Source organism: Moschus berezovskii, chromosome 13 (genome assembly GCF_049115385.1).
Source record: "Moschus berezovskii isolate FMDL1 chromosome 13, NW_MosBer_1.0, whole genome shotgun sequence".
In the NCBI taxonomy this organism is placed as follows: Eukaryota; Metazoa; Chordata; class Mammalia; order Artiodactyla; family Moschidae; genus Moschus; species Moschus berezovskii.
Window position 1 is genome coordinate 54,766,799 of NC_142472.1, and position 27,384 is coordinate 54,794,182.

The 27,384-nt window shown below is 36.4% G+C and overlaps 1 protein-coding gene across 8 annotated transcripts in view; it reads left to right on the forward strand.

The window, feature by feature from the left end:
• Positions 1–27,384, forward strand: part of PAN3 (poly(A) specific ribonuclease subunit PAN3) — a 124,816-nt gene that overhangs the window by 45,502 nt on the left and 51,930 nt on the right. For 7 of the 8 annotated variants that reach the window (XR_008685987.2, XM_088842700.1, XM_055426325.2 and 4 more), the window contains one exon: positions 18,951–19,098. The exons of the other annotated variant lie outside the window; for it this stretch is intronic. Coding sequence is in view for 6 of the 7 variants with exons in the window: in XM_088842700.1 (XP_088698826.1) it covers positions 18,951–19,098 (148 nt within the window). In the remaining variant the exon portion in view is untranslated. The remainder of the gene's footprint in view (positions 1–18,950; positions 19,099–27,384) is intronic. 8 annotated transcript variants of the gene reach the window in all.

Here is a 27,384-nt window from a genome sequence, read left to right on the forward strand (position 1 = left end):
CTGTTGGATATTGTTAACAATGCAGTTTAATTATTTTTAATACACAAAGTTGTTAGGGTACTACATTAAAAAGTCATATTATAAAACTGATTACAGAAAATCTCATTTATTTGGAATCTGAATAACAGAAAGCTCTGTGTGTTGTCTTTTTGTACATTTTTACTAGGAGATTAAAAATTGTGTCTAAACAAGCTTGTCAAGTGTTGGCTCTGAAACCAACTTCAATAGTATTTTGTCATAGATGCATTTCAGTCTTTGCATTTCTGTGCTAATGAAAATGAATTTTTATAACTCATAGGCTAGCTCTTGTATGACTGAATCTGAAGTACCCACCGAATAGTTTGGATCATATTCCATTTTAATTTGGATTATAATAATTATAGTCTCATTTAAAGACATTGGTAATTGTATAAAATGAATAGCTCTACTAATTAAAATTTCAGTTTGGCTGGAAGTAGAATATCTTTCATCCCCAAATTCCTGAGTAAATTGTTATTGTTTTTAATATATTTCTAGCCAAAAGTCTATAACTCCATATATACACATCACACTTAGAAAGGATACTACAAAGTTAACAACTTGGTTTTATTTCTTTAACCAGCTTTGTATTATGAAGAGGTTTCACAATACTTTGGTCTGTTTAATGTTAATACCATATCAGTATCTGTACTGCCTTGGGCACAGAAATAAAAGTTATCCTGAATATACTGCACATGTCACTGATACTGTGGTATTGTTTTTTCTAAATATAAGGAAAAATCGGGAAGTTGGGGGGGTAGTCCACATAATCAAATACTTAAAATCCTCAGTGGAAAGTTTGGGATATGTCAATTGTAAATAAGAATATAGTTTACTGAATTTTTGTTTTTGAGATCAGGAGAGAGATTTGATGTGGTTAGTGTTAGAATTATTCTTCAGTTTTAAAAAGAAAGCCTTAAAATAAATTGGGTCCCAGGTAATTAAGAACAGATACAGGTGGAACTGGAACTCCATGTTGGTTTCAGGGGACACGTGGACAATGCAGAGGCTTGGCCACTTGACTGCCCCGCCTGCCCACAGCCGTCCTTCCCCCTTATCTCAGTGGTAGTTTTGAGGTACCTCTTTTTAGCATAGCTTGAAAAATCATTAGGTTAGTATAAGAATATGTGCTAGAGTTATGCTTTATTTTTAATTTAAAAAGCTAGTAATAGGTTTTGGAGAAGGAAATGGCAACCCATTCCAGTATTCTTGCCTGGAGAATCACATGGACGGAGGAGCCTGGCGGGCAACACCCCATGGGGTCGCAAAGAGTCAGACATGACTGAGCGACTAACACACAGTTATAGATTTGCATTCAGTGTGTTAAAGACTGAATTGATGTTTTCTGAATCTGATACTTCAAATACTAATAGTACTTTGTGCTTCAAATAGTTGAAATAGTTCTTTTTCTTTTTTTCACTTTTAAGGGACATAAGGAATGCCTTAATAGCTTAGTCTGATGTTGGAGGAACAGTGGTACCTTACAGTATTGGTCACGTGGTTGGTGTCCATTACTGTCTTTGTGGATTCCTAGATTGGTTACCTGGTACTGTTTATTCAGAGCAAAGAGTATGTCAGTGAAGTTTTCTTTTCCATTGGAGTCTTTATCTCTTTTTGTTCTGTAAGAAAAATAGCTTACATAAATCATTTCTATATAGATTCTTTTTAATTTTGTATGTTTGTTTACCTTTAGGTAGTTTAGATTTTTCACATAAAAATCTTTAAAGTATTGTGTAGCCAGATATATTCATCTTTCCAGTTTCATTTGTTTCCTTTCTTTCAAAGCTTAAGTCTTCTCAATCCTAAGGTCAGAAAAATATTTATCTGTATTTTATTTTAGAATTATAATTGTGTTTCTTGAATGGTTACTTTGTGCCAGACACTGCACTAAGCCCTTTACATATTTTGTCTCTTGTTTTCTCTTATCGGACAGTTGTTATTGTTAAGAAACATTTTTAGAGAAGCTAAGTAATGTTAAGGTTAAACAATGGTCAGCGGAGGAGCAGAAATTTGAAGCCATGTGTGTCAGGCTTCAGAATCTCACATATGTGTAACAGTTCTAGCTCTACTGTGTGTAGGCACGGAATGTAGCTTATGTGTGACTCTACCATATTTGTAAGGTCGGTCTTTTTTTCCTCATGATTCATCTTATTTTTTCTCGGTGACAGTTCACTTCACTGCCTTTCTTTCTGGAACTTTAGATGTTTCTTTACACTGATTTCTTAATCTTGACCCAACATCTTTTTGGAAGACAAATTTTGGGAAAAGAAGTTTTTTTACTTCTGAAAACAAAAAACCAAACCAATCCCCAAACCAAACAAAAACCTAAAATGACAACAAAAACTTCCTCTGAAAGTTTCTACCTGGATCATTCATAATTGCATTTGTTCTCCAGTCCTATGATTTCTAGTCTGTGATTACCAGAATGCATCAAGACACCCTCAAAGTTTCAGAGGTCTCCTTAATCACCACACCCAGCGGTCTCACCCAGTACTTTCTACTGCAGGCCACCTTTTCATTTCAATCTCTTTCCCTTGTGCATGCTTGACTCTCTTTCATCCCTGGTTCTTATGAGCTTTAATCCCAGCTCACTTGTTCTTTGCTCTGTCCTGTATGTCTAAGATTCTTAAATTTTTATTTGTATTAGAACTGGACTTCTCAGTTCAAGACCCACATCTTGATGCCTTCTGGTATCTTTGCATGTAGATGTGTATCCCTCTGTCACTGAAGATTTGGCCTGCCTAAAACCGAGTGTGTTCTTTTCTTCTTCACATGTACTGCTGCTTTATATTCTCTTTATATTCCTTCTTGAGTCAGTGACTATCATCATCCCAGTCACTGAGAGTACATAGCTTCATTTCTACCCTGTCATTTCCCATTTCTACCATTTACTATGAGGAGATTCCTGAGGTTTGACTACCCATTAATTGAAAGATGATACATTGGACAATTTACATTTGCCATCATATTAAGGCTTTACCACAATAATGACATATTATCCCCCATTTAAAAAATATGTAAATTGCAATTTAGAAAAGACTTATTGTTCTTATTGTAAGTGATAAAGCTGGGATTCTCATCCAGATCTATTAAATTTTAACTCCTGATATTTTCCTGCTGTGTGGTCTGCCTGTAATCCTCATTCTTTAAAATTCCACAGTATCTTTTTCTTCCTTGCCCCCCCTTTTTTTTGTAACTTTTACTTTAACACAACTAAGTTTATACCCTCAGTGTATTTTCTGGATAATTTTTTAAAATCCCTTCAGGGTCTATTCTGTCTTTCTAGGGCTATCTCTCTTTACTGTCCTCATACACTAAAATTCTAATTGTATGGAATCTTTCATACCTCATATAATACAAAATACACAGCCAGTTCTCAGTTCCTTTTTATCTCTGTATTGCTGTTTGTTGAGCCTAAAAAAACTTTCTTCCCTTTTCCTTTGAGAATATCTCAAATGCTCCCTTTTCTGTAAATACTTGCTCAAACATGTAAAACTGTTTTCACAGTACTTGATATTATTTAACTGCTATTTCATTCTATTTTAAACTTCACCTATTTGTCTTTTCCAACTGAATTATGTGTGACTAGGCATATGTTTTGCCTAGAAAATCCCATGGACAGAGGAGCCTGGTGGGCTGCAGTCCGTGGGGTCGCTACTAGTCGGACAAGACTGAGCGACTTCACTTTCACACATTGGAGAAGGAAATGGCAACCCACTCCAGTGTTCTTGCCTGGAGAATCCCAGGGATGGCGGAGCCTGGTGGGCTGCCGTCTATGGGGTCGCACAGAGTCGGACACGACTGAAGCGACTTAGCAGCAGCAGCAGCAGCAGCAGGCATATGTTTATTTTTGTACCCTTAAGGTATTCTGCTTGTTTCTAAATGTCATGTTTAATTTTCCTTTCTTAGGCAATATGTGAAATTTGTAGTAGTTTAAGAATGTTATGTATTTTGAAAAATTGATCATAGGTTGTCTGGGATTTATAGCCACCGTATGTTACTATTGTTTAATTTAATTATCATAATTGATTTAGAACATCAGGTGGTGATTTCTTTTGCTGTCTTAGAGGATCTTTTATTTTTTTAAATTAAAAATGTAACATTATTGGTATATTCTTGATATTTTTCGGTCTTCTAACCTGGTAGTAGTCTTACTTCTTGACAGTGTTGTTAATTAAGTGACAAAGCTCTGTTTTGTGTTTTTCTCATGGTCTTATTCTGAACATCAAACAGGTGTTGTAGATGGAGGGTCACCCAAGACTTGGCATCAGCAGTTGTTAATTTCACTGAAGTGCAAGTTCAGTTTCATCTTTCCTTAGTCTCTGTCCATGGTGATTGCCCATTCCTCTGCCTGACCAATCTGTATGTGAAATCGAGATTTTTTTCATTTGCACTATGATTACACAGTTCAAAGGCCATTGTTCAGTATTGAAATATTTTATCACCTACCTTATAGAGTTGTTGTGAGGATTCAAATTTCTATTTGAACCTATTGTTTGTATAGTAGATATTAAATAAATGTTCATTCCTCCAATTTGACCTCATCACTTCTGAATTTGGTGTTTGTTTATATTTATTTATGGTGGTAATTGTTGTTTATTTTCAGATGTGCATGGCCTTATGGTATATATGGAAAGAGACTGTGACATTGTATCTTTTAGGAGCTCTCATTTTGATGCTGATACACTTGAGTAGTTAAAGTAATTCCTTTAAAAATGCTTTTTGAAGGGTAACAGTGTGTTCCCAGACTTCGTGTTATTAGATGTCAACTTGAATGAAAGGATGGGAAAGGTGTGATTTTATAAACTTCTCAGGGTATTGCATGCTAAGATTTACCTAACGGTAACCCACTCCAGTATTCTTGCCTAGGGAACCCCATGGACGGAGAAGCCTGGTAGGCTACAGTCCACGGGGTCACAAAGAGTCGGACACGACTGAGCGACGGAACGGAACGGAATGATGTGTTACATAAAGTCATACTCATTTTGTCTTTGACCTTTGGAAATAGTGGGGTTGTGAATCAAAAATTATTAGTATTGCTGTTATTTTAGCTTCACCCCCGAAGTGATGGAAATGAATGAAAACTGGGACTGTTAGGTGTATTAGTAGATTCATACTTGTCAGTGTCTCTTTTGATGGTGTTTTTCCCCTTGTGGTTGGAGTGAAGGGTATTTATTTCTTGTATTTAGTTTGTAAGAATGGTCACATTAAAATCTCTTGGCCCTCAATTTCTGCTGTGAATTCTAGTTGCTTGTTACTGATGCTTTTACAGCCCAAGGAGGTTTGGTAACTCACTGCATGTGCTTCAATCTTTAGCTACTGAGTTTGGTGTTATTTCAGGAGATTTCTAGTCTCATGCCCAGGAAATGGGATTCTTTGGGCTTTAGATGGAGTGGATTGGGATTTATAAGAGTGAGGCTTCAGTCCCTCTAATCAGGATTCCTCAGGACTTTGAAAAGTTATAGAACTGTGGGACAGCTGAAATGACATGACTGTATATGTTCTGCTTTCTGACCCACAGCTCATCCCAGATCCTCTTTTTGTTCCCTCCTCCTCTTCTTTTCAGCTGCTATTCTAAACCTTTGTCATTCACTTCACACCCATTCATCCTCTCTGTCACTTTCGAATAAATGACTTGTGTTCTTCAGAGAAGGGAAAAAAGAGGTCATCCAGAGTGAATTGCTTCGTATGTTGGCTTTCTACCTATGGAAAACACTTTCACTTATACCCTTTCTTACAATTTTTCCTTCTGTTGTAGAGAAGCAAGTGTTCCTTGACTGTATCCTTCAGAACCCATCTTTAGCCCCCTTAGCAATTTATTTCATTATTTATCCCTCTTGAGTTTTAGACAGTCTCTCCCTTGACATTGATTTCTTCCCAGCTTGGTCTTCTAGGACCAAGGAATGCTACATGAGGAAATATTCTGTTGTCAGTACGTTTGGGAAACTGTGATAGAGTTTGAGACCTGCTTCCTACTTACTGCTGTTACTTTTTCACCTTGCATTCATCCTTTAATTCCCAGTGTTTTATCTTTCCCTTTTATCACTATTGAGACTCTATTTTGGTAAGTGTATATAGTGACCAAAAGTCACAGCACTTACTTGACCTCTGCCACATCTGACATTGTCATTCATTCTATTTTCTTGCAGCTGTCGTTGTCTCCACTCTGAGACTGTCCTTTATTAGTGTCTTCCAGAGACCTCGTGTCCTTTGCCATGCCCTCAGAAGCTCTCCTGGGCTCTTTCTTTTCTTGACCCTCTTCCTTTCTCTGCACATGGTGAACTCCAGTGCCTCCGTCACACCTGACTCATGGATATGTGTGTGTGTGTGTATCCTCTCAGTCCTCCGCACTTACTGTGAATATTAGCTGCTTCTGAACATCCTCATCTCCATGGTGTAACACTGAACAGTCCCTGAGTCTAAATTGAATACTTTTTAATGTTCACACCTGTTCTTGCACTCACACACATGCGTACACACCGTCTGCTCTGTCTTGATTGTTGGTATCACCTAGTTGTCTAATTTGTGAGCTCTCCTCAATTCTTCTGTCTTCGTATCTCCTACTTTCTTGGCCACTGAGGTCTGTTGATTGTGCTGCTGTGAAACTCTCTTCCCTGTTAGTGTTGCCACAGTACAGCTTAGGCCCACTTTCACCCTCTTACCTGTACTGTTACTCTTGTAATCTCTTACCTGGTTTCCTGACTCTGGTCTTTTTTTTCAAAGCACTACCTGGGTGACTATCTGATCTTGTTTCTTGTCCGATCAGAATCTCTCAGAAAGGTAGGTCACCTCTGCAGACCTCCTGAACTGGTTGCGGTGCCATGGAGAGAAGCATGCGCTTCCCATCTCTGTCTTTGAACATGCTCTCTGCTTGCTGTGTGTGCCCCTCTATCTGTCTTGACTCAGCAAACTTGTCTTTTAGGATTCGATTCAAGCGTATGGTCTTAGGACCTAATTGGACAGCATGAAGCATTTATGCTGTTTTCCATAGCACTTCACATTGAGGTCATTAGTGTACGTATAACTTGCAGGCTAGCAGAGAATGGCATTCTGTAGGTACTTACTATTTTTTAGATACATGGATGTTCTGAGCTCTTGTGAGTGTTGGGTTCTGGGTACGTTCTGTACCTGTGAAATGCCAGCCTGTGAACTTGTAGAACATAGTGCCTATGTTTCAGGTATTTTGTCCTCTGCAGTGCCTCGTAGAGTGCCCAGCACAGTGTCGAGTGTCTTTTATTATTCAACTAACTGAATGAATTAACCTGGATTAAAGATTATCTGGCAAGATAAGTATATAGTTTCATGACATAAAATATTATTATGGAAAAATTTTTGAAAAGTCTTAATATGTGTTAAATTTTGTTATTAAATATGGCAGGATTCTTGGGTAGAGAGAATGCCTCTAAGTAAATCTTACTATGAAATGTGACAGATTTCACTGTTACATAGTCCTGGATAGAAGATGTACGTAGGTACACAAGATGGTTATAGCTGTGTTCAGTAATGACTGCCTCTATGGGATGTGGTGATGGTCTCACTCTCTTCTGGACTACTCATTAACTGACCTAAGTGGACATTTTTGCTTCTTTTAGGGAGAGTGATTTTTTTTTCCAACTTTATTGAAATAATTGACAAACAGGAAGGGTAATATTAAGAATTAACTAGGTAGAATATTGAGAATGTCTCTGTGATGGTTAATGATTACTGTCATTGGAGAAATTTGACGAGTAAATGACTTAATGGAAGAGGAACGTTTCATTCGTTTTTGTCTTTAAATTCCTTCTGTCTCTAGATGAAGATTCTGCTTTTTTATATCCGTTGGTTCTCCTGGTCTCAATTTGAATATTGCATATTCTCTGTAAATTCTGAAGATTCAGAGATGATATGCAAAGAAAAGGGAATGGTATATGTGGCTTCGTAATTTATAACTCTTAAACTTTCTTAAACGTTTTTGTAAAAATTATATCCGTTCATTCAGTCAGTTCAGTCGCTCAGTCGTGTCCGACTCTTTGCGACCCCATGAATCACAGTACGCCAGGCCTCCCTGTCCATCACCAGCTCCCGGAGTTCACTCAAACTCATGTCCATCGAGTCGGTGATGCCATCCAGCCACCTCATTCTCTGTCGTCCCCGTCTCCTCCCGCCCCCAATCCCTCCCAGCGTCAGAGTCTTTTCAAGTGAGTCAACTAGTCTCATGAGATGGCCAAAGTATTGGAGTTTCAGTTTTAGCATCAGTCCTTCCAATGAACACCCAGGATTGATCTCCTTTAGAATGGACTGGTTGGATCTCCTTGCAGTCAAAGGGACTCTCAAGAGTCTTCTCCAGCACCACAGTTCAAAAGCATCAATTCTTCGGCGATCAGCTTTCTTCACAGTCCAACTCTCACATCCATACATGACCACGGGAAAAATTTATATATGCTTATTGAAAAAACTTCAGATACTACAGAGAAGTACAAAGGAGGAAGCAGAAATGTCCCAAGATTCCTCACCACCTGGAGGTACAATCTCTTATCATTTTAGTGAGCATTTATTGTTAGAATCCTTTTACACACCTGTGTCCATGCACATAGAAACATCTTCCCTTCCTTCTCCCTCCCCCTCCCGTTTTCTCAGGCATATGCATACCATTTTACAAATAGCAACTTAGCATAATTGCTGTATTGTAGTCTAATTTTATCTTTTCTCAATAGTGCTATGGGCCTCTTTTCATTGTAAATAAAAATTTATCAGTTCCCATGACTTTTCATGGCTGCACACATGGGTACCATAATCCATATGTATCATAATATGCATAATTAGATCCTTGATGAGAGAGATTTTAGTTATCCCTCCCCCCACCCCTTTTTAAAAATCATTTAAAAAAATGTGCTAACTGGAATCTTTTCTGCTTGTGTAATTTTTTTCCTTTGCCTAAATTCCTGGATGTGGGAATACTAGGTCAGAGTATGTTTGTGTTTTATTTTGATTCATAGTATCAAACTATTCTCAAGAACAGTGTTAACCATTTCTGACAGACATTGTGAAAGATGAACTAATGAGCCCTTTTGGAAATCTATGTGCCTATAGTTTCATACTCTTATATAGGGAGAATGACTGTAAGCTGATTCATGGAAACTTTTTTATTTAATGCCCTCATACATAAGGCTTATTACTAGTTGAGGTTCTGACATAAGCCTGCTACTTTCCCCTTGGTGGTGGTGGTGGTGGTGATGGTGGTTTAGTCGCTAAGTCATGTCCGACTCTTTGTGACCCCACGGACTGTAGCCCCCAGGCTTCTCTGTCCATGGGGTTCTCCAAGCAAGAATACTGGAGTGGGTTGCCATTTCTTTCTCCAGGGGATCTTCCCGACCCAGGAATCTAACCCAGGTCTCCTGCATTGCAGGCAGATTCTTTACCAATGTTCCCCTTAAGATAGTCAAATTATTAGTAGGAGAACTTATACTTAGAAGAATGGTGTGAATCTCTTGGAATCACTAGTAACCAACTGTCTTTCACTGTCCCCACCGATTTGAATATGACTTATTTAGAAGATCATATTTCCTCTATTGAGATGTTTTATCAGAAGGCCCAGTTTGCTTCAGAAAATTTGTGAATTGTGACTCTAGACTATTTTTCACAATAGTAGTAGTGTTATATGTTAACTTCTAACTTAAAAGGTGCAACTTGACTCTTCTTAAGTAGATCAATTTCTGAATCACCCAGAAGTTGAGTTTATTTTGATAAATTTTAAATAGACCATATTTGGGTATGCTTGAAATATGGAGAAATAACACATGGGGTTGCAAAGAGTCGGACACGACTGAGCGACTGAACTGAACTGAACCCATTAAGGCAAAAAAAAAGAAAAAACTTGTAGAAACGTGAGCGTGGAGGTTCTGGTTAGCCATTTGACTTCTCCTTTCTGTCGCACCCTGTTCCTCTTTCTCCGGTGTTACTTATGGACACTGAAGACAGGTAAAAATAGCTCTGAATAGTGCTACTGTTTATGTCTATAAGTCTCATCTTTTTATACCTTTTAGATAATTTTATCAAGGCAAAATTCTTGCCTGTTTTTGCCTTTTGCTCTCATTATCAGTATCCCCTCTTCTACCTATTCATTGTTCTGTGCCCTGCAACACACACATACACTTTCTTCTACCTTAGACATTGATCTTTTGAATTAGTTCCACCTGGGCCCCTTTGTCACTCCAGGGAGGGAAGAATAGTAAAGATGGGCGATTGGAATCATGATGATGATGTTCAGTTGCCAAGTTGTGTCTGACTCTTTGTGACCCCACGGACTGCAGTATGCCAGGCTTCCCTGTCCTTCACTATCTCCTGGAGTTTCATAGTTTCTTGAGAAAAGTAGATATGGCTGAGATTAATATCAACATTTTATCTCAATTTTCTCTTTTAATGATTTAATTCAGTCAAAGATTGTGGAGACTTTACCTGATCAACCTGATTGGATTGCAGTAGTTATTAATAAAACTTTCCTTCTCTTTCTTCCCATTTTTCCTTCCTTTTCCCCCTCTTCTTTTCTTTTTCTGCTTTTCTATACTTCTTTTATCCTGGCTGAAAGTAGGAAATGAATTGGAATTGCGCAAGACTGGGGTCAAGTTGGTTCATTGGAATGATGGCCTAGACTAGGGTACTGACAGTGACATGGGTGGATTTAGTTGAATTTGAGAAATATTTGGGATGTAGAATAGACTCCATGACTTGATGTTTCAAAGATACCTGCATTATCAAAAGGATGGTTGTGAAATAATTTATTTGTTTAGTAGAAAGCACAACAAAATTTGAGAAATAAAAATCATAATACAGAAATAGTTTATAAGTACATCAAAAGAATTTTATAACTATATTCCATGTGTTCAGGAAACTGGGGATAGGATTAAACATGTTAGTACAGACACGAAAAACATTTTAAAAAATTAAAATCATACTTCTAAAGTTTAAAACTACAGTTTCTGAAATGAAAAACATATTTGATGTAATTAATGGCAGATTGGACATTGTATAAGAAAAGATTAGTGAACTGAAAGACATAGTGCTAGAAACTGTCCAAAAAAACAGAAAAAGTGAGCCATGGGAGAACATGAAGCAGCCTAACACACTTTTTTTACTCCTTGAAGCAGGATAGGGCACACAGAAAAGATACTTTGAGAAATAGTGGGCCAAAAAAAAATAAAAGGACTGGTGGGCAGATATTTTCCAAATTGGATGAAAATGGTAAGCCTGCGGATCCAAGAGCTCAGTGAACATAGGCACAAAACAAACATGAGAGACAGGGGAAACTGCACCCTTGCACTAAGGCACATCAAATAAGCATCCAGAGGGGAAAAGATAATCATTTTTGAGGAAAAAAGATATAAATAACAGCATATTTCCTGTTGGAAACAATGTGAACCGTAAGACAGTGGAGCAATTAAAATACAGGAAGGTAAACAAAAAGTCAACTTAGAATTCTATTCCTGGGAAAAATATGAGAATGCAATCCCATGAGTGCATTTAAAGACATGTGAAATTTTGAATAAAATGTGCAGTTTAGTTACACTTTACACAGTTCAGTTCAGTTGCTCAGTCGTGTCCGACTCTCCGCGACCCCATGAATCACAGCTCGCCAGGCCTCCCTGTCCATCACCAACTCCCAGAGTTCACTAAAACTCATGTCCACAGAGTCGGTGATGCCATCCAGCTATCTCATTCTCGGTCGTCCCCTTCTCCTCCCGCTCTCAACCTTTCCCAGCATCAGAGTCTTTTCCAGTGAGTCAACTCATCGCATGAGGTGGCCAAAGTATTGCAGTTTCAGCTTTAGCATCAGTCCTTCCAATGAACACCCAGGATTGATCTCCTTTAGAATGGGCTGGTTGGATGGATCTCCTTGCAGTCCAAGGGACTCTCAAGAGTCTTCTCCAACACCGCAGTTCAAAAGCATCAATTCTTCGGTGATCAGCTTTCTTCACAGTCCAACTCTCACATCCATACCTGACCACGGGAAAAACCATAGCCTTGACTAGACGGACCTTGGTTGGCAAAGTAATGTCTCTGCTTTTTAATATACTATCAAGGTTGGTCATAACTTTCCTTCCAAGGAGTAAGCGTCTTTTAATTTCATGGCTGCAATCAGCATCTGCAGTGATTTTGGAGCCCAAAAAAATAAAGTCTGACACTGTTTCCACTGTTTTTCCATCTATTTCCCATGAAGTGATGGGACCAGATGCCATGATCTTTGTTTTCTGAATGTTGAGCTTCAAGCCAACCTTTTCACTCTCCTCTTTCACTTTCATCAAGAGGCTTTTGAGTTCCTCTTCACTTTCTGCCATAAGGGTAGTGTCATCTGCATATCTGAGGTTATTGATATTTCTCCCAGCAATCTTGATTCCAGCTTGTGCTTCTTCCAGCCCAGCGTTCCTCATGATGTACTCTGCATATAAGTTAAATAAGCAAGGTGACAATATACAGCCTTGACGTACTCCTTTTCCTATTTGGAACCAGTCTGTTGTTTCATGTACAGTTCTGACTGTTGCTTCCTGACCTGCATACAGGTTTCTCAAGAGGCAGGTCAGGTGGTCTGGTATTCCCATCTCTTTTAGAATTTCCCACAGTTTATTAAAAGGCACAGGCACCAGAGATCAAATTGCCAACATCCGCTGGATCATGGAGAAAGCAAGAGAGTTCTAGAAAAACATCTATTTCTGCTTCATTGACTATGCCAAAGCCTTTAACTGTGTGGATCACAATAAACTGTGGAAAATTCTGAAAGAGATGGGAATACCAGACCACCTTTACACAGTTACACATTGTTAATTTTATGATTTTGAAAATATACTCTGGTTATGTAGGATGATATCTTTGGGGAAAGATGGAATTACTTCAAAATTACAATTTCTTAAAAAGCGCAAAATAAGTACCTTTTTAAACATGCAAGAGTTGAAAAGATTCACCAGCAATAGATGTGTACTTTAGTAGACGTTAAAGTATTGGGTTGGCCAAAAAGTTCATTCAGTTTTTCCTTTTATGGAACATCTTAAATTACTTTATTCTCCAACCTAGTACTTCAGACAGAAGGAAGAAAATACTCTGCAATCTGGATCTGTACAAAGAAATGAAGAAAACTGAAAATAGTAACTACATAAGTAAACGTAAGAAACTTCCCCCTTCTTCTGTAAGCCTCTTTGAAAGATAATTGACCATTGAAAGCAAAAATGGTAATAGTGTACTGTAGGGTTTATAGCCTATGTAGAAGTAAAATATATGATGATTATAGCAGAGTCTGGGAGGGGAGAAATGGAAGTTTAGTATTGTGACCATGTTATACTATATCTGAAGAAGTTTAAAACTCAAAAGTATTAAGTAGTTGTTATCTACCGAATCATGTCTTCCCCAAATTCTCACGTTTAAGTCCTCACTCTTCTTTTTTTTAAGTTCTCTTAATGTAACAGTATTTGGAAATGGGCTTTTAAAGATTTAGGTAAGGTTAAATGTGGTTGTAGGGATGGGCCCCAATCTAGTATGATTGGTGTTCTTATAAGTAGATGCAGAAATACCAGGCTTTCACACACACAGAGAAAACACTTGTTGCAGTGAGGACACCGTGAAAGGATGGCTTTCTGAAAGCCAAGGAGAGTGGCCTCAGGAGAAACCAACCCTCTTGGCTCCTTCATCTTGGACTCTCGTTTTCTAGAACTGTGAGAAGATAAGTTCCCATTTTTCAGGCCGCTCAGTGTGTGCTGTTCTGTTGTGGCCCTAGCGGACTTGTTTCGTATGTGTACTGTCAAATCTGTAATAGTTAATGGTAGAGACTTCAGTTCTCTGTCAATAATGGAAGAGAAAGAAAATCAGTAAGAAGAAGGGAGACTTGAGCAACTCTATCAGTTTATTTGTAGGACGCTGTGTCCAGCAGCAGCATAATGAATATTCTTTTCAAGTGACCATAGAATATTGACCAAGATAGAACAACCAATTGGAACAAATCTCAGTAAATTTAAAAGGGTTCAGGTCATGCTAATGTGTTCTCTGACCACAGTATAATTAGAAGCAAGTTACAGATCTTTGGGGGCTTTCCTTATAGCTTAGTTGGGAAAGAATCTGCCTGCAGTGCAGGAGACCTGGGTTCATTTCCTGGGTCGGGAAGATCCCCTGAAGAAGGAAATGGCAACCCACTCCAGTATTCTTGCCTGGAGAATCTCATGGACAGAGGAGCCTGGCGGGCTTCAGTCCATGGGGTCCCAAGAGTTGGACACAATTTAGTGACTAAACCACCACCACCAACAACAGATCTTTGGAGAATCTTCAAGTATCCAGAGACTGAATAACACACTTCTTTGACATGTGTCAAAGAAGAATTAGGAAGGGAAGTTTTAAAGTGTTTTGAATGAAAATAAAAATGTGCCAACTGGTGTGGAATGTCACTGAAGCGGTAATGGGAGGGAAATTTATAACACTAAATGCCTGTGTTGAAAAGGTTCTCGAAAGAGTGATCTCAGCTTAAGAAACTAGAAAGAGAAGAACAAATTAAATCCAAAGAAAGCATAAAAAGGATGAATCTTAATGATGCGAACTGAAAGAAGCTAGTAAAAAACTGAGTACATATGTACATACGTAAGATTCATTCATACTAAGTTCTAGAACATTCAGACTAGTCTATAGTGACGAAAAACTTATTAGAGGTTGCCTGGAGTCCACAGCAGCGGAGCAGAGAGGAACAGGAGGGATGGTTTCATACAGACTTAAGGGAGCTTTTGGGCATGATGGATGTAGTCCTCCTTGATTTGGGTAATGGTTTCATGGTGGTCCACCTATGTCAAGAGTTAACAGAGTTTACCCTGAAATATGTGTGATTTATTCTATGTCGATTATATCTAAATAAAGCTGTTAAGAAACTTTTACCAGTTCATTTATATTTCATTCGGAGAGTAGAAAGGTTACTGAAAACAGCTTATGAAGCCTTTAAGTGGTAAAGCAAATGGAGCTCCTTACAAGGAGCAGCACTGTGGAAGGCATTTTATGGTTTTATGAGTTTATTGTGTGTTTTTAAAAAGCCTGACCACTATTCAGAAACAGTGGTGATTTCTCAATCATTCATCACATCACCTTAAGACAGCTTTCTTTTTTCAATAATCTTTTGGCAGGTTTGCAGTGAAATGTTAAGTAATATTTTATGTTGTGTTTTTATTCAGTATAAACCTCTTCCTGTCATTCTAATAAAAAAATTAATGGCTGAACTTTTTATTGTTGCACTGTTTATTAAATTAGTCTCTTAATTCATGGGACTAATTTATTGTGTTCTTAGTAAGTACTCTTGTTTGTAGTGGAGTCCATCAGACTGTTAAATACTGAATTATACTTTAAAAGGAACAGTTTCCATGAAATAATATGATAGTAGGAAAGCATAAAGTTATAAACTAGAAACATCATCAAAAAATTACTTCATTTGTGGAACTTCCCTGGTGGTCCAGTGGTTAAGATTCTGAGCTCCCAATGCAGGGGGCCTGGGTTAATCCCTGGTCAGGGAACTAGATCCCACATGATGTGGTTCGCATGCCGCAGCCAAGGGTTCGCATGCCGCAACCCAGAGTTGCATGCCACAACTAGGACCTGGCACAGCCAAATTTTAAAAAAAATTGCTTAATTTGTTAAAAAACAAGAATAACTTTATCCTTCATTTGTAAAATAGGACATATTCTGTCATTTTGGTTGGGATCTGTGAATTGAAGCATTACTATTTCATTTAAAATATAATGTTAATAACTACAACAGTGCTTTTCAAGCTAAAGGTTAGGCCTTTTCATATACTTCTGTCTGGAGAGTATAGGCAGGTGTCATATCCACATGTTGGGGGTGGTCCCAGTTTGAAGAACTCACTAAATGCACTTGGTTGTTTTGGGTGTGAAAGTTGCAGTGTAAATTTAAGTGTGTGAGAACCCAAAACTCTATTGATAAATTCTCACAGAGTGAATGTTTGCTATTTGACTTACATAAACATTGATTTTTTTCACCTCAAATGTACACTGAGAGCTGTGTAAGATATGAATGAAAATTAAGATTTAAAATATGAATAGAACTTATAAATTATGAATGGAAATATATGTATGTTAGAAAACCCACAAGTTTAATATAATAGGAGCACGTTTGGAGAGTTATGACAGGCTTGTCTAAATCATAGGGCAGGAATAATAAAACCTTGATTTTTTTTCCCCCCACTATTATGCTTCTCATTTATTCCATTCTCTTTAGTGTTGTTGAAGTTAGACAAATTTATATAACCCAAGTCCTTGAATCTTCTTTTACATTTAACCTTCACTTCCTAAAGCTGAAAAAAATTGCTTATTTTCTGGTTAACAGAGATTACATTTTAACACGATACTAGTTTTAGTTATCAATTTTGCCTTATCTCTAAAAAAGTATTCTTTTTAATATGTTAAAGGTGTGTGTCTATGCTATTTTGTTATTTTATAAAACTTATTTCTGTTATTAACCAGTTATATTAAAATGGTTTTAAGAATGCATGTTTTTATTGCACTTATTATTTTAACTAATTTTATCATGAAAAAGTATTCTCCTTTCTACAGTAATTTCTCATTAAGTATTTTTGATAGATTTATAATCTGGCTAGAGGAATTTGTATTATCTGTTAATAATAGTAGCTCTGCTCTCTTATTCCTAGATTTTGTTTTGTGTGTGTGTGTATTATACCTACTGTGTAATTCTTTTTTCTGCCATTTAAATCCTTTAACTTTTTCTCATATCTCAGATAAACTCATCTGAAATAAAACAAACTGGTAAACCACCTACCCAAGAGAAATAAATGCCTCACCATCCTAAATCAGGGGAAAAAAGGAGGGAGGTCTTTAGGTCCTTCTTTTTATGTAAAATTCACTGCAGATGAGTTTTTTTGGATCGTTGGTTGTTGAATCCCTGAAAGTTGCAGTTTAGTATACATTTTCATAGTTAATTTTAATAATCTCTATTGTAATACATTTGAAGGTCCTCTATAATTTGTTATAATAACGATTTATATGCAATTTATTTGGACAAAGTAAAACAAACTCCCTCCTTTTTCTCCTTTATAGGATACCTTAAAAATAGTCTTTCAGATGAATTTAAAATAGATTTGATTTAGAGAAACTCAGCTTTGTAATTAGTCTCCTGTTCATGGTAAATGTAAGGTATAAATGAAATGGAAACTAAATAATCTCTGTGTGTCAGAATTAGATTAGCTTTAAATTTCTTTGTCTAAATTTACGGTTTCTTAGTAGTCTTATAATCCTGAAGTCCCCATCTCTCCTCGGCGTTTGGAACTCTTGTTACCAAGTGACCTGATTGATTTTTTTTACTTTCTTCTAAAATAGTTTTAGCACTCACTGGTGCACACTGGTTTAACTCTGAAGTGATCCTGTTGATAACCATTTATATCTAGGGATTACTTCATCAATAAAATGCATGGGCTCTTTGGCCACACTTTTAAAGAAGATGCCAGTGTTTTTGAAAACTTGAGCATTTGGAAGATTTTAAAATAGACGTAACTGACAGGAGAGGACTTTCTTTCCCTTGGAAAATATATTTTGATTCAATTCGGATTCTTTTTTTTTTTCTTCAGAATTTCCCATTTTAGATACGGCAGTAAAAGAAGTTCTCTGTATATCTAGTATATTTTAATAAAAAATTAGCATTTTTTCTGTACTTTGTCACTTTGTATTTAATTTTTGCTGGAACATAACTAGTAAAATATCATTTTCTTTAGAGTTTACAATGAAGTTAGCCTGTAGACTTGCTGTTTTCCAAATCTGGTATTTTGAACTCTAACTTGGCAATTTTAAATGTCATTCATTTCAAATAAGGAAGTTGTCCTTGGATTGTACAGTAATTAGTCCATCTTTTTATTTTATGCGGTCTATGGAAATACGTTTTTCCATTCCAATGATCAGTTCTGAAATACTTTAAGTGATTAATTTTTTTCATTGTGGTTCAGTGTGTTTTAAATTTAGTTTGCATATATGTGTGTGTGTGTGAGTATACACACACATACTGAAAATGTGGGCTGAAGTATGCACATACTAAATTATCTCTTTGGTTAACCCTTTTGGAAGTTGAATTCAAATATCAATATGTCAATAGTCATTGAATCTTCATTATACTTAAACATGTGGATCACTATTGCCGAAAAATATTTAGGATAGTCATTTGTTTCAGATGGATGAAATATAGACCATTTATGAATTTGAGTTATAGTTTCATAATGTGCTAGTAGTTCTTAATGCCAAAGGCACCATGCCACTTAACTAGATAAAATGTGCCTTCATACAACTGGGAAGAAAGTTTTCTCATGTAATCTCATTGTAAAATATTTTTAATATAGCAGAAGTTACATGCCATACCTTGCAGACATTGGGGCCTCAATTATATTTTTCTTATATCTTGATTCCTCTCACATTTGCCGTATATTTAAGTGTTTTTCTCATCTTTACTGTTATTTAAATAGTGGCACCATATTATTGGGGAGATGTCTTCAGTGCTTATAAAGGTGGAAGTGCTTAATTTTGGAATAAAGGCAGTTTTGACCTTTATCCTAGTAGAAGTGGTTTAAAGATATTAAATTTGAAACTTTTCGCTCAGTTTTGAGGTAGTTTTAACTTCCCAGTTCTCTAAAATATAGTATTAGGATGGTTGGATAATGATGTATATTCGACAATAAAGGCAGATTTTCTTGTTTCAAAGCTAAATTCCCCAAGTGAAATGATTAAAACTTTCAAATTTGATGGAAAATTTTTCTTCAAGAAATTTAATTATCCCACTCCAAAATGTGGAAACTAAAAAACACTGTAAATCCTTTCAGTAAAATATTTTACTTGGTAAATAGAGCACTGTGGAATAATGCCTAGTAAATTCAGTGTCTTTTTTGGCCTTAAAATGTGTTAACTTTACTATATTTGATTTTCAAATAGACACCAAATCCTACTGCAAGTGAGTTTATTCCCAAAGGAGGATCAACCTCCAGGCTGAGTAACACGTCCCAGTCACATGTGTCTGCCTTCTCTCAAGTGTTCTCTCACCCATCCATGGGGACTCCTGCTGCTGCTGGATTAGCACCAGGTAAGTTGAGTAACTGTTTCCAGTGAGTTCCAGGTAGCAAATCTCTTAAGCACCATTTGCTGTTAGTTTACCAGACCTGAAATAGTATTCCTCAGTGGTTCATATCTGAACACATTATGAGTTTTATGTTCTAGGTTTTAATACTATAGACCAAGTGTGTAGTTAAAAATTTTAAAGCAGAATTTAAATTTAATGAATAAAAGTTAAATATAACTTTGTGTTTAAAAGCACAAAAGTAAATTTAAAGGAGAAAATGGTTATTGAGGAAAAAATATCCAGATCATAATATTTACTTATTATTTTTTAGCATGCTAATGCTATTTCACTCAGAAACTTCAGTAAGAGCATCAAAACTTGAATACTGATGTGCTTCAAGGTCCTCGTTTTGAAATAAATTTCTAAAAGAATAATTTGTATCATTCTAAATTAAAGTTAAAGTTTAGAACACCTTTTGGGTGTTCAATTATAAATCTGTAGTAGTAGTAAAGTATTATAAACAGTGGCAGGAAAGCAGTGTGAAGGGTTAGGGGTCATCTCAACACTTTCTTCTAAGTTTACCCCAAATGGCAGCAGAGGAATTTGAAGAAGTGCACTTGTACATCCGGGGTCCTGAGGCATAGTTTGGAGTAGCCTATAAAAGAGAACGTCCTCTCTTTTATCTGAAAATTCATGCAGATTTTGCATTCTGCTTCCTAGCATAAACAGTCCTATAAAAATAAGGAAATTTTCTTAGATAATTAGCATTACCCATTCATATTGCTGTGAACCTTAATTAGAAAAGTAAGGTATGAGAATTATATTGAGTTCATAGTAAGTGCTGAGTGGGTTAAGTCTGTTCAATGGTTGAGCTGCCCACCCAGATGATGTTTCTAGAACCTTTAATGGGTAATCATCTGTTGATGACTTAATCTTGAAAGTTAAAAAGCAAAACCAGAAACAAAGTGAAATACTACATACTAAATGAAGCCAAAAGATCCATCTGGATTAGCTTGGAACTAGTCCTGTCTCCAGGTCTTAATCTAATCAGTAGTGGTGCTAAATGATTGGCTTTGATACTGAAATCAAGTACCATTTTTGGAATAAGAATGAGAGAAAATAATGATAACTTTATGGAACAGGTTTAGTGTGTTAAGCTTCAAGTGTATTCAGAGGCTTAGTAACCTTGTGTTGCCAAGGATTTTGTCAACACCTCCTTCCCCTCACCTCTCCCTCTCTCCCTCTATTTCTCCCTCCCTCCCTTCCCACTGATTTCCTACTCATCTTTTTTTCCCCCAATGAGCATTTGATCATTTTATTAATAACTAAATGTAAGCTAAGAATTGCATCCCTCTCTGGTGAGACTTTTAAGGTAGTTTTGTGTGCAGGGCTTTGAGATACATCTTGGCAGCTCCTTCCTCCTTGCTTATGCCTTTTTACCTTTTCTTCTACTTTGGCTCTTTTCAGATTCAGGTAGAATTGTAAATCTTTTCCCTTTTCCCCTAGAGAGCAGTGTCAGAATTGAATATCCCTGGTAGCCTTAAAGTTTTACTTGTAAGTAATATGCCCCTGTGATTTTTCTCCCATTGAGGTGTGTTTGCATTGTTTACATGAGCATAGGCTACATGTCAGCTGTACAGCTAAAATTTCTTAGAGATTCTCCAGACATCTGAGCAGTGTTTATAAAACACCCATGGTAATGGAATCCATATGCCAGTCAGAAAACTTTGGCTTTCTTAATTAAGTACCAATTTATTTTGACCTAACAGCACCTTTTCCCTTGTTTAATAAGTAAACATTTTGTTCATATCTTTGATCAGGCTAATTTAAGCTAAAAGGTAGGCTTTTAAAGTATTGGATGAATTTAAAATGTCAAAGGGAATTTTAGATATTGAAAACATTTAATTACAGTGCTGTGATACTTGTTTAAGCTTTCCATTTGGTATTAATTTGTGTGTAGGTAGGTGTTTCATTGGTCCCAGTTGGGTTTCACAGTTTACGAAGAAATGAATTTAAAACTCTTCTGCATAGCTCTAACATTAAAATAGTCATTCTGCTTCTTTTAATGAAAGGATTGATAATTACTGTCTGAAACCATTGGGAATAGGTCAGTATGTTTTATTAAAGGTATTCCTGAATTCTTTATACTGACTATATAAAAATTATCCTTTATTCAAATGACAGTCACCTAGGCTAAAATATTTCCCCAAAATACTGGAGTGATGATGGTTTTACATTTATTATTTCTTCATATTTTCTCTTTTTAGTTAATGGCGTAACACTGTGAAGATGAACAAAGGAAAAAAAAATGTGTACTTTCTGCAAAACATTTTATCCCTTCAGTGTTTTCCATTACTTCTTACCCATAAATTCTATTTTTTTTCAAGGTCTAAGAAAGGTTCTTGGAATTTTCACTTTTAGGTTGTACAATAAGAAAGTTCATAGGAGTTCATTAACCTGTGTTAGTGGTGATTTAATTGATCTTTAATCCTCCTCGTCTTAGTGATAATTTTCAGTTATAAAGTTTCATTTTCTCATTTCTTCAATTTCTGTTCCAGAAATTATCCTTGAAAATATGTCAAATTACTGTTTTACTAAAAAATATGAAACCTTAAATATTTTGGCACTCAGCCATAAGCTAGAGTAGTATCATTTTCATTATGTATGAAAAAATACATATTTAAATACATTTTTTGACCAAAAAATGTAAAAATATTTGAACAGAGTTGAGTAGATGTTAAGATTTTGTATTTCCTCAGATTGTAAGGAACAAAAAACATAATGCCTGGAACAAAGTAAAAGTAGATCCTTGTTTTGATCACTTTAAAAACATAATTTGTATTTTTAAAAAGTTTTAATGCATGAAGTAAAACTTTATACAAAAGTTACTTAAATTAAAATAGATTTAAATTAATTTACAATAAATTAATTTTAATTTAAAATTTAAAATAGGTTTACATTAAAATTGAATTAAATTTAAAATGTATTTAAAAGTGTTCAAAATATGCAGCACATGTTAAGTTTCCATTGACTTGTATATGCATTTTATTTTAAGAAATGAAGAAGCTATAGGTTTAGTTGTTTTCTGCACATATAACCTGAGAACAGTAGCTACGTTTCTAAGTATCTTCTACAAAGGTAATCATAAGAATATTTGGGATATGGCACTTGATTTATTGTCTTCGAGAACTTCTTCAGTTATATTGGCACTGAAATTCCAATACTTTGGCCACCTGATGCGAAAAGCTGACTCATTGGAAAAGACCCTGATGCTGGGAAAGATTGAGAGCAAGAGGAGAAGGGGTTGACAGGGGATGAGATGGTTGGATGGCATCATTGACACGATGGAGATGAGTTTGAGAAAACTCCGGGAGATAGTGAAGGACAAGAAAGCTTGGTATGCTGCAAAGAGTCGGACACAGCTTAGTGACTGAACAACAATTATATACATATTTTTTATTTGTAAATATGCAGTTTTCTCTGTTCACAGCTTTTATTGTCCTCCTGGAGGTTCATAGCCTTCCAAAGTTAAGAATCACTGGTTTAACACACCCTTGGCAAAATTTTATTTCACAAGTATGATATAGTAAGAATACTTCTAAAGTAACATATAAAAATAAATTTTTCTAATAGGTTTAGCTTTAGGCTTCCCCGATGGCTCAGCGGTAAAGAATCTGCCTGCAGTGCAGGAGATGCAGGCGACACTGGTTCCATCCCTGGGTTGGGAAGATCCCCTGGAGGAGGAAATGGCAACCCGCTTCAGTATTCTTGCCTGGAAAATCCCATAGACAGAAGAACCTGGCAGGCTGTGGTCCATAGGGTCACAAAGAGTCGGACAGGTCTGAGCCACTGAGCACTAGCTTTAGGCAATCCAGTTTTAGAATAGCCTTTAGAAATGAAAATACGACTATATTGAAGACAGTTTATACTTTAATTTTTTGTGCCATGAAAAAGAATTTTATTATGTGAACTAATTGCTGAATGCTTTTCTATCAGATTTTTTCCTTTGAGTATTTTGAGTTGGTAGTAGACTTTAAACTTAGTTACCTCAGTCTTGGTCACAGTTTGTTTGAAGGTGATTTTAAGAGAAGTATCGACAGAAATGTATATATATTTCTGGGTAGTGTTCTGTAATATCTCATGGGGTGGTTTAGTGCACAATTGAGCATCTCTTGTTCTGCTTAATTGTGTGTGGACACTTGGGAGAGGTAGAGGAAATTCTTGAATTTGAAAATGCCATTATTGCTTTAGAAATGAGAAAGAGATGTAAGTGACTTTTTAGCATTTTAAAACATTCATCCCTTCAAGATGAGAATGGTATAGGTTGTTGGACTGTGAATGTATTTTATTGTAAGTAATGGTGAATTGTGGATGATTGATTTTAGGAGAAGCATTTAAATTATTATACTAGAGCTATCATTATTAAATAATTGTATTCCTTTGTTAAAATTCAATTGTATTTTTTAGAAAAATTTTAAAGTATATTTTTAGATTCAGTGTTTTGAAGTACTTAATCGTGTCTTATATATTCCTAAGAGTGCCAAATTGATAGATAAAATTGGCTAATATTCCTTATTACTTGGTTTGGGCAAGGTATGGGGAAAAGAGGAATGGAAAAGACAAGGGGAAATAAATATTTATCCATCATTTTTGTTCAAAAATATTAAAATGTTAAACTTTTAATATATATAATGTACAATTATAATGTCAAGAGGTGATCTTTTTTTTTCCATTTTTTAGTTTTAAAGTTCTATGCTAAAATAAAGTTCTGTGATTCATTAACTTTATAATGTTTCATATCATAATAAATGTAGTCTTAGTTCATTTCAGTTACATAGTATTAATAGTTGACTTATGCCATAATATGACTTTGATCATCGGTTTAGGTGGAACTTCTGGGGTTTACATGTTTCAGCCTTTTGCCAGTTTAGAGGTGGCATTCATGAGAGATTATCATCTAGCTTCTGCTTTTTCACTTAGAATAATAAGGAATTAATTAGCTAACCAAGGCAGCCCAGTATATATTTTAATAGTTTGATTAAGAAAGACAATTAGATCTTTTGCTGAACTAAACTCTATCTTGTTTTATCCACTAGTCCTAGGTGTTTCCCTTTTGTTGAATGAAGTAACTTAAAATCTTTCCTACATTATAGCCCTTTCTGTTATTTTTTTAGACTAGCTATATGTGTGTATCCATATACTGATCTGTTCATATGACTCAACAAAAGAGAAACTGGGGAAATCCTATTAAAATTAATAAATTGTGTAGGTCAAAAGTCATGAACTTCTTATAAGTCATAATGCTGTAACATAGTGTGAGTAAAATTAAATCTGCAAATATGTCTACCTACCTGTGATATCCACCTATGGGGAGGATATGTACCATTGGGAAAATAGGTTGCTAACAGATTGAAGCTATGGTTTTGCAGATGGTAAATATCTTAAGTTCATTATTTCAAATTTCACTGTGGATTTGAAGCTCTACATTAAAATCACATAATGCATAAAATCTATTATCGTGTTAGATTATGTTTTGCTAAGTAGCATAACTGTTGACAATACACATTGTACAAAATACTTAAGTAATTCTAAAACATTTCCATATTTTGTATGATGTAACTAAACAGATTTTCTTTGTAATTGTTTTTCGTTAAATGAATTTTGTGGGACAGTCAAGTAATCCTACCATGAGTTTGTTTTGATATATCCATCTGAATTTATTTTTTTTTTAATTATTTTTATACTTAATAGCATTAGAGGTAGTTTACCATTAAAATATTCTTCTAACCTGTTTTAAATATCAATCTTGATTTTCCAAGCTTATTACAAATTCCTTAAGAAGAGACTCTGCCATTTCTTATCTGGCACAAATTTCAGCCTAAAGATGGTGCCTAATAAATACTTATTTAACTCAGCTTCATTTTTATCTAAGAAAAAAAAAATTTAAATCAGTGGGTATCTCTTAATTACAGTGAATTTTAATGATTCCGTAAACGTCTTTGAAGAACTCCTAAATCCTGTGCATATTCAAGAGAGTGTAGGTGAACAGTCTCATGAGCAACAGAGTATGTTTGTTGAGTGTTTAACTTCGTTAGAACTAGAGTCTCTGTGTGTTTTGAGATGCTAAAACATTTTAAAAACCAGTTAAAATATTTGTATTATTTTTAAATTGCATGTTTCCATTTTTTGTAACTACTTTGTTTTTCAGGTTTATTCAACAGTCACTCAAACCTGTCCAGGTTTTCTAACTGGGGATTGCATTCTGCATTAAAAAAATAAAAGTTTACCGTTAAAAGTCAGGGGTCCTTAAGATTTTTGTGGAAAAGGCCTGTCCATTGCCCTGGACTGTTGAGCCCATCCTGAATGGGGGCTGCCCTGCGTGTGCATGTGTGTGGGTACAGATGGTGATGTCCCAGGGAAGGTGACTTAACAGTAGAACTGTAACTGGGCAGAGAGTGCCTGCTGGCTCTATTTCCTTCCCAGTTGGGAATTTCAGGAAACTGGGGCAAGACGTTAATGGCGCAGTGGGGGATGTGGCTGCTGCAGCTGGCTTGGAGACCTGTCAGGTAAGGCTGAAAATAGCTGCCAGTAGATACTGCTCTACTGCTTGGAGAATCCCTGGTTCATGTGCCCCATTAGCTTTGAGAGTTTCTTATTGTGGACTTCCTGTTTTCATCTTATGTATTGACTAACTTGTTCCTTAACTCTTGAGAGGTAAGGCTGGAATGGGAGTGGGTAAGGCTTCCCGTCAGCTGTAGGCTCAGTGATCTACAACTACAGCAGCATCTCCTGCTGTTTTTTTGTTTGGGGAGGGGGGCGGCGGGGAGGGTGTCTGCTTTCATTGAACTGGGACTTAATTGTCTTTGGAACATGGTACCAATTTTTCTACCAAAGTAGCTGTGTAGCTTTCAGCACATTGTTTGATCCCTATGTTTTAGCATCTTCCTTTCTATAAGAAGATAATATTATATAATTTAAAAAGTCTTTCTAATCTAAAATTCTGTTATTGTTTTGTGACATGTTGATCACTGGGAGATAGCTAGGTACACTAAAAAGAAGACAGTGATGAGAGGTAGCAAAAGGGAGAGAAGCGTTTGATTTTTGTGCTAGACTTCAAAGGACTCTTAGAGGTATGTGGATTTCCTTGATGTAGTAGGTGTAAATAGAAAATCCTGTGTCTCACAAGTGGAGCAAGGTTGGGGGGAGGGTTTGTTTCAGCGGTATAAGGTTAGGGTCTGGGGTGAATCAAGTGTTGTAGAGGTTCGAAATGAACTGAGAGGTGGGGAGAGAGCTCGTGTTAGTAGCTGCCCAGAAACATTGCTGGTTCTCAGCTGGAGGTGGGGAGTTGGAAGCCAGTCTTTTGATTTCCTTTGAGTCAAATAGGTTGGGAGCTTCAGGGATCATTTTTTCTATTTCCCCAGTCCTGTGGAAGTCTAACCGTTTGGCTCAGTGGTGCACTATAGACACTCAGTGAAGAGAGAGTGTGAGTGTGGACAGAAGCACTGCGCTGTGTAACGTGTAGAGATAGGAGCAGTCCTGTGTTCTTTAGGAAGGAGTGGAATGGTGGCAGCCACTTTGATTGATTCTTCTCAGCCTGACTGATCATATTCATGTGTAAAGTCATCTTTTTTCTTAACTCTTGTTTGCCTTTTGGGTGTGCAGTTACCCTAGAGTAGGGCGTGTGGGCAGGGTCTGAGTAAAAGGAGAGGGATCAGTGTGTATCCCTTTAAACCCCAGTGCACACAGGCGTGTAAACTCTAGCTGTGAGTACTAGCAGAAACTCAGGAATGGTGTGTGTGCTGATCGTGGTCATGTTTACTCCTGGATTTTTCAGCCATGAATCTTGTACACTTGGATATGTCTGAAATGAGGCATTTTCTTATGATTTCATAAACATCTTCCCATATTTGAGATGTAATTGTCTAGATTTTAGACTGATAATTCTATAAATGATAACTAGTAACTAACAGTCCCTTCGGGGGTGTACCTTTTAGAAAACAGTTCCCGATGGCTCAGTGACTAAAGAATTTGCCTGCAATACAGAAGACATAGGAAACAGGGGTTCAATCCCTGGGTCACGAAGATCCCCTAGAGAAGGAAATGGCAACCCACTCCAAGTATTCTTACCTGAAAAATCCCATGGACAGAGGAGTCTGGCGGGCTATAGTCCAAAGGGTCGGACAGAGTTCAGTGACTAAGCACAGCACAGATGAGTAGGATACTAATATAAATGTCACCAGAATGCTCCCTCAGCCGTAGTTACTCTGGGCCATAATCTTATTGCCTACTGTTGTGATGTGGTAGGTAAAC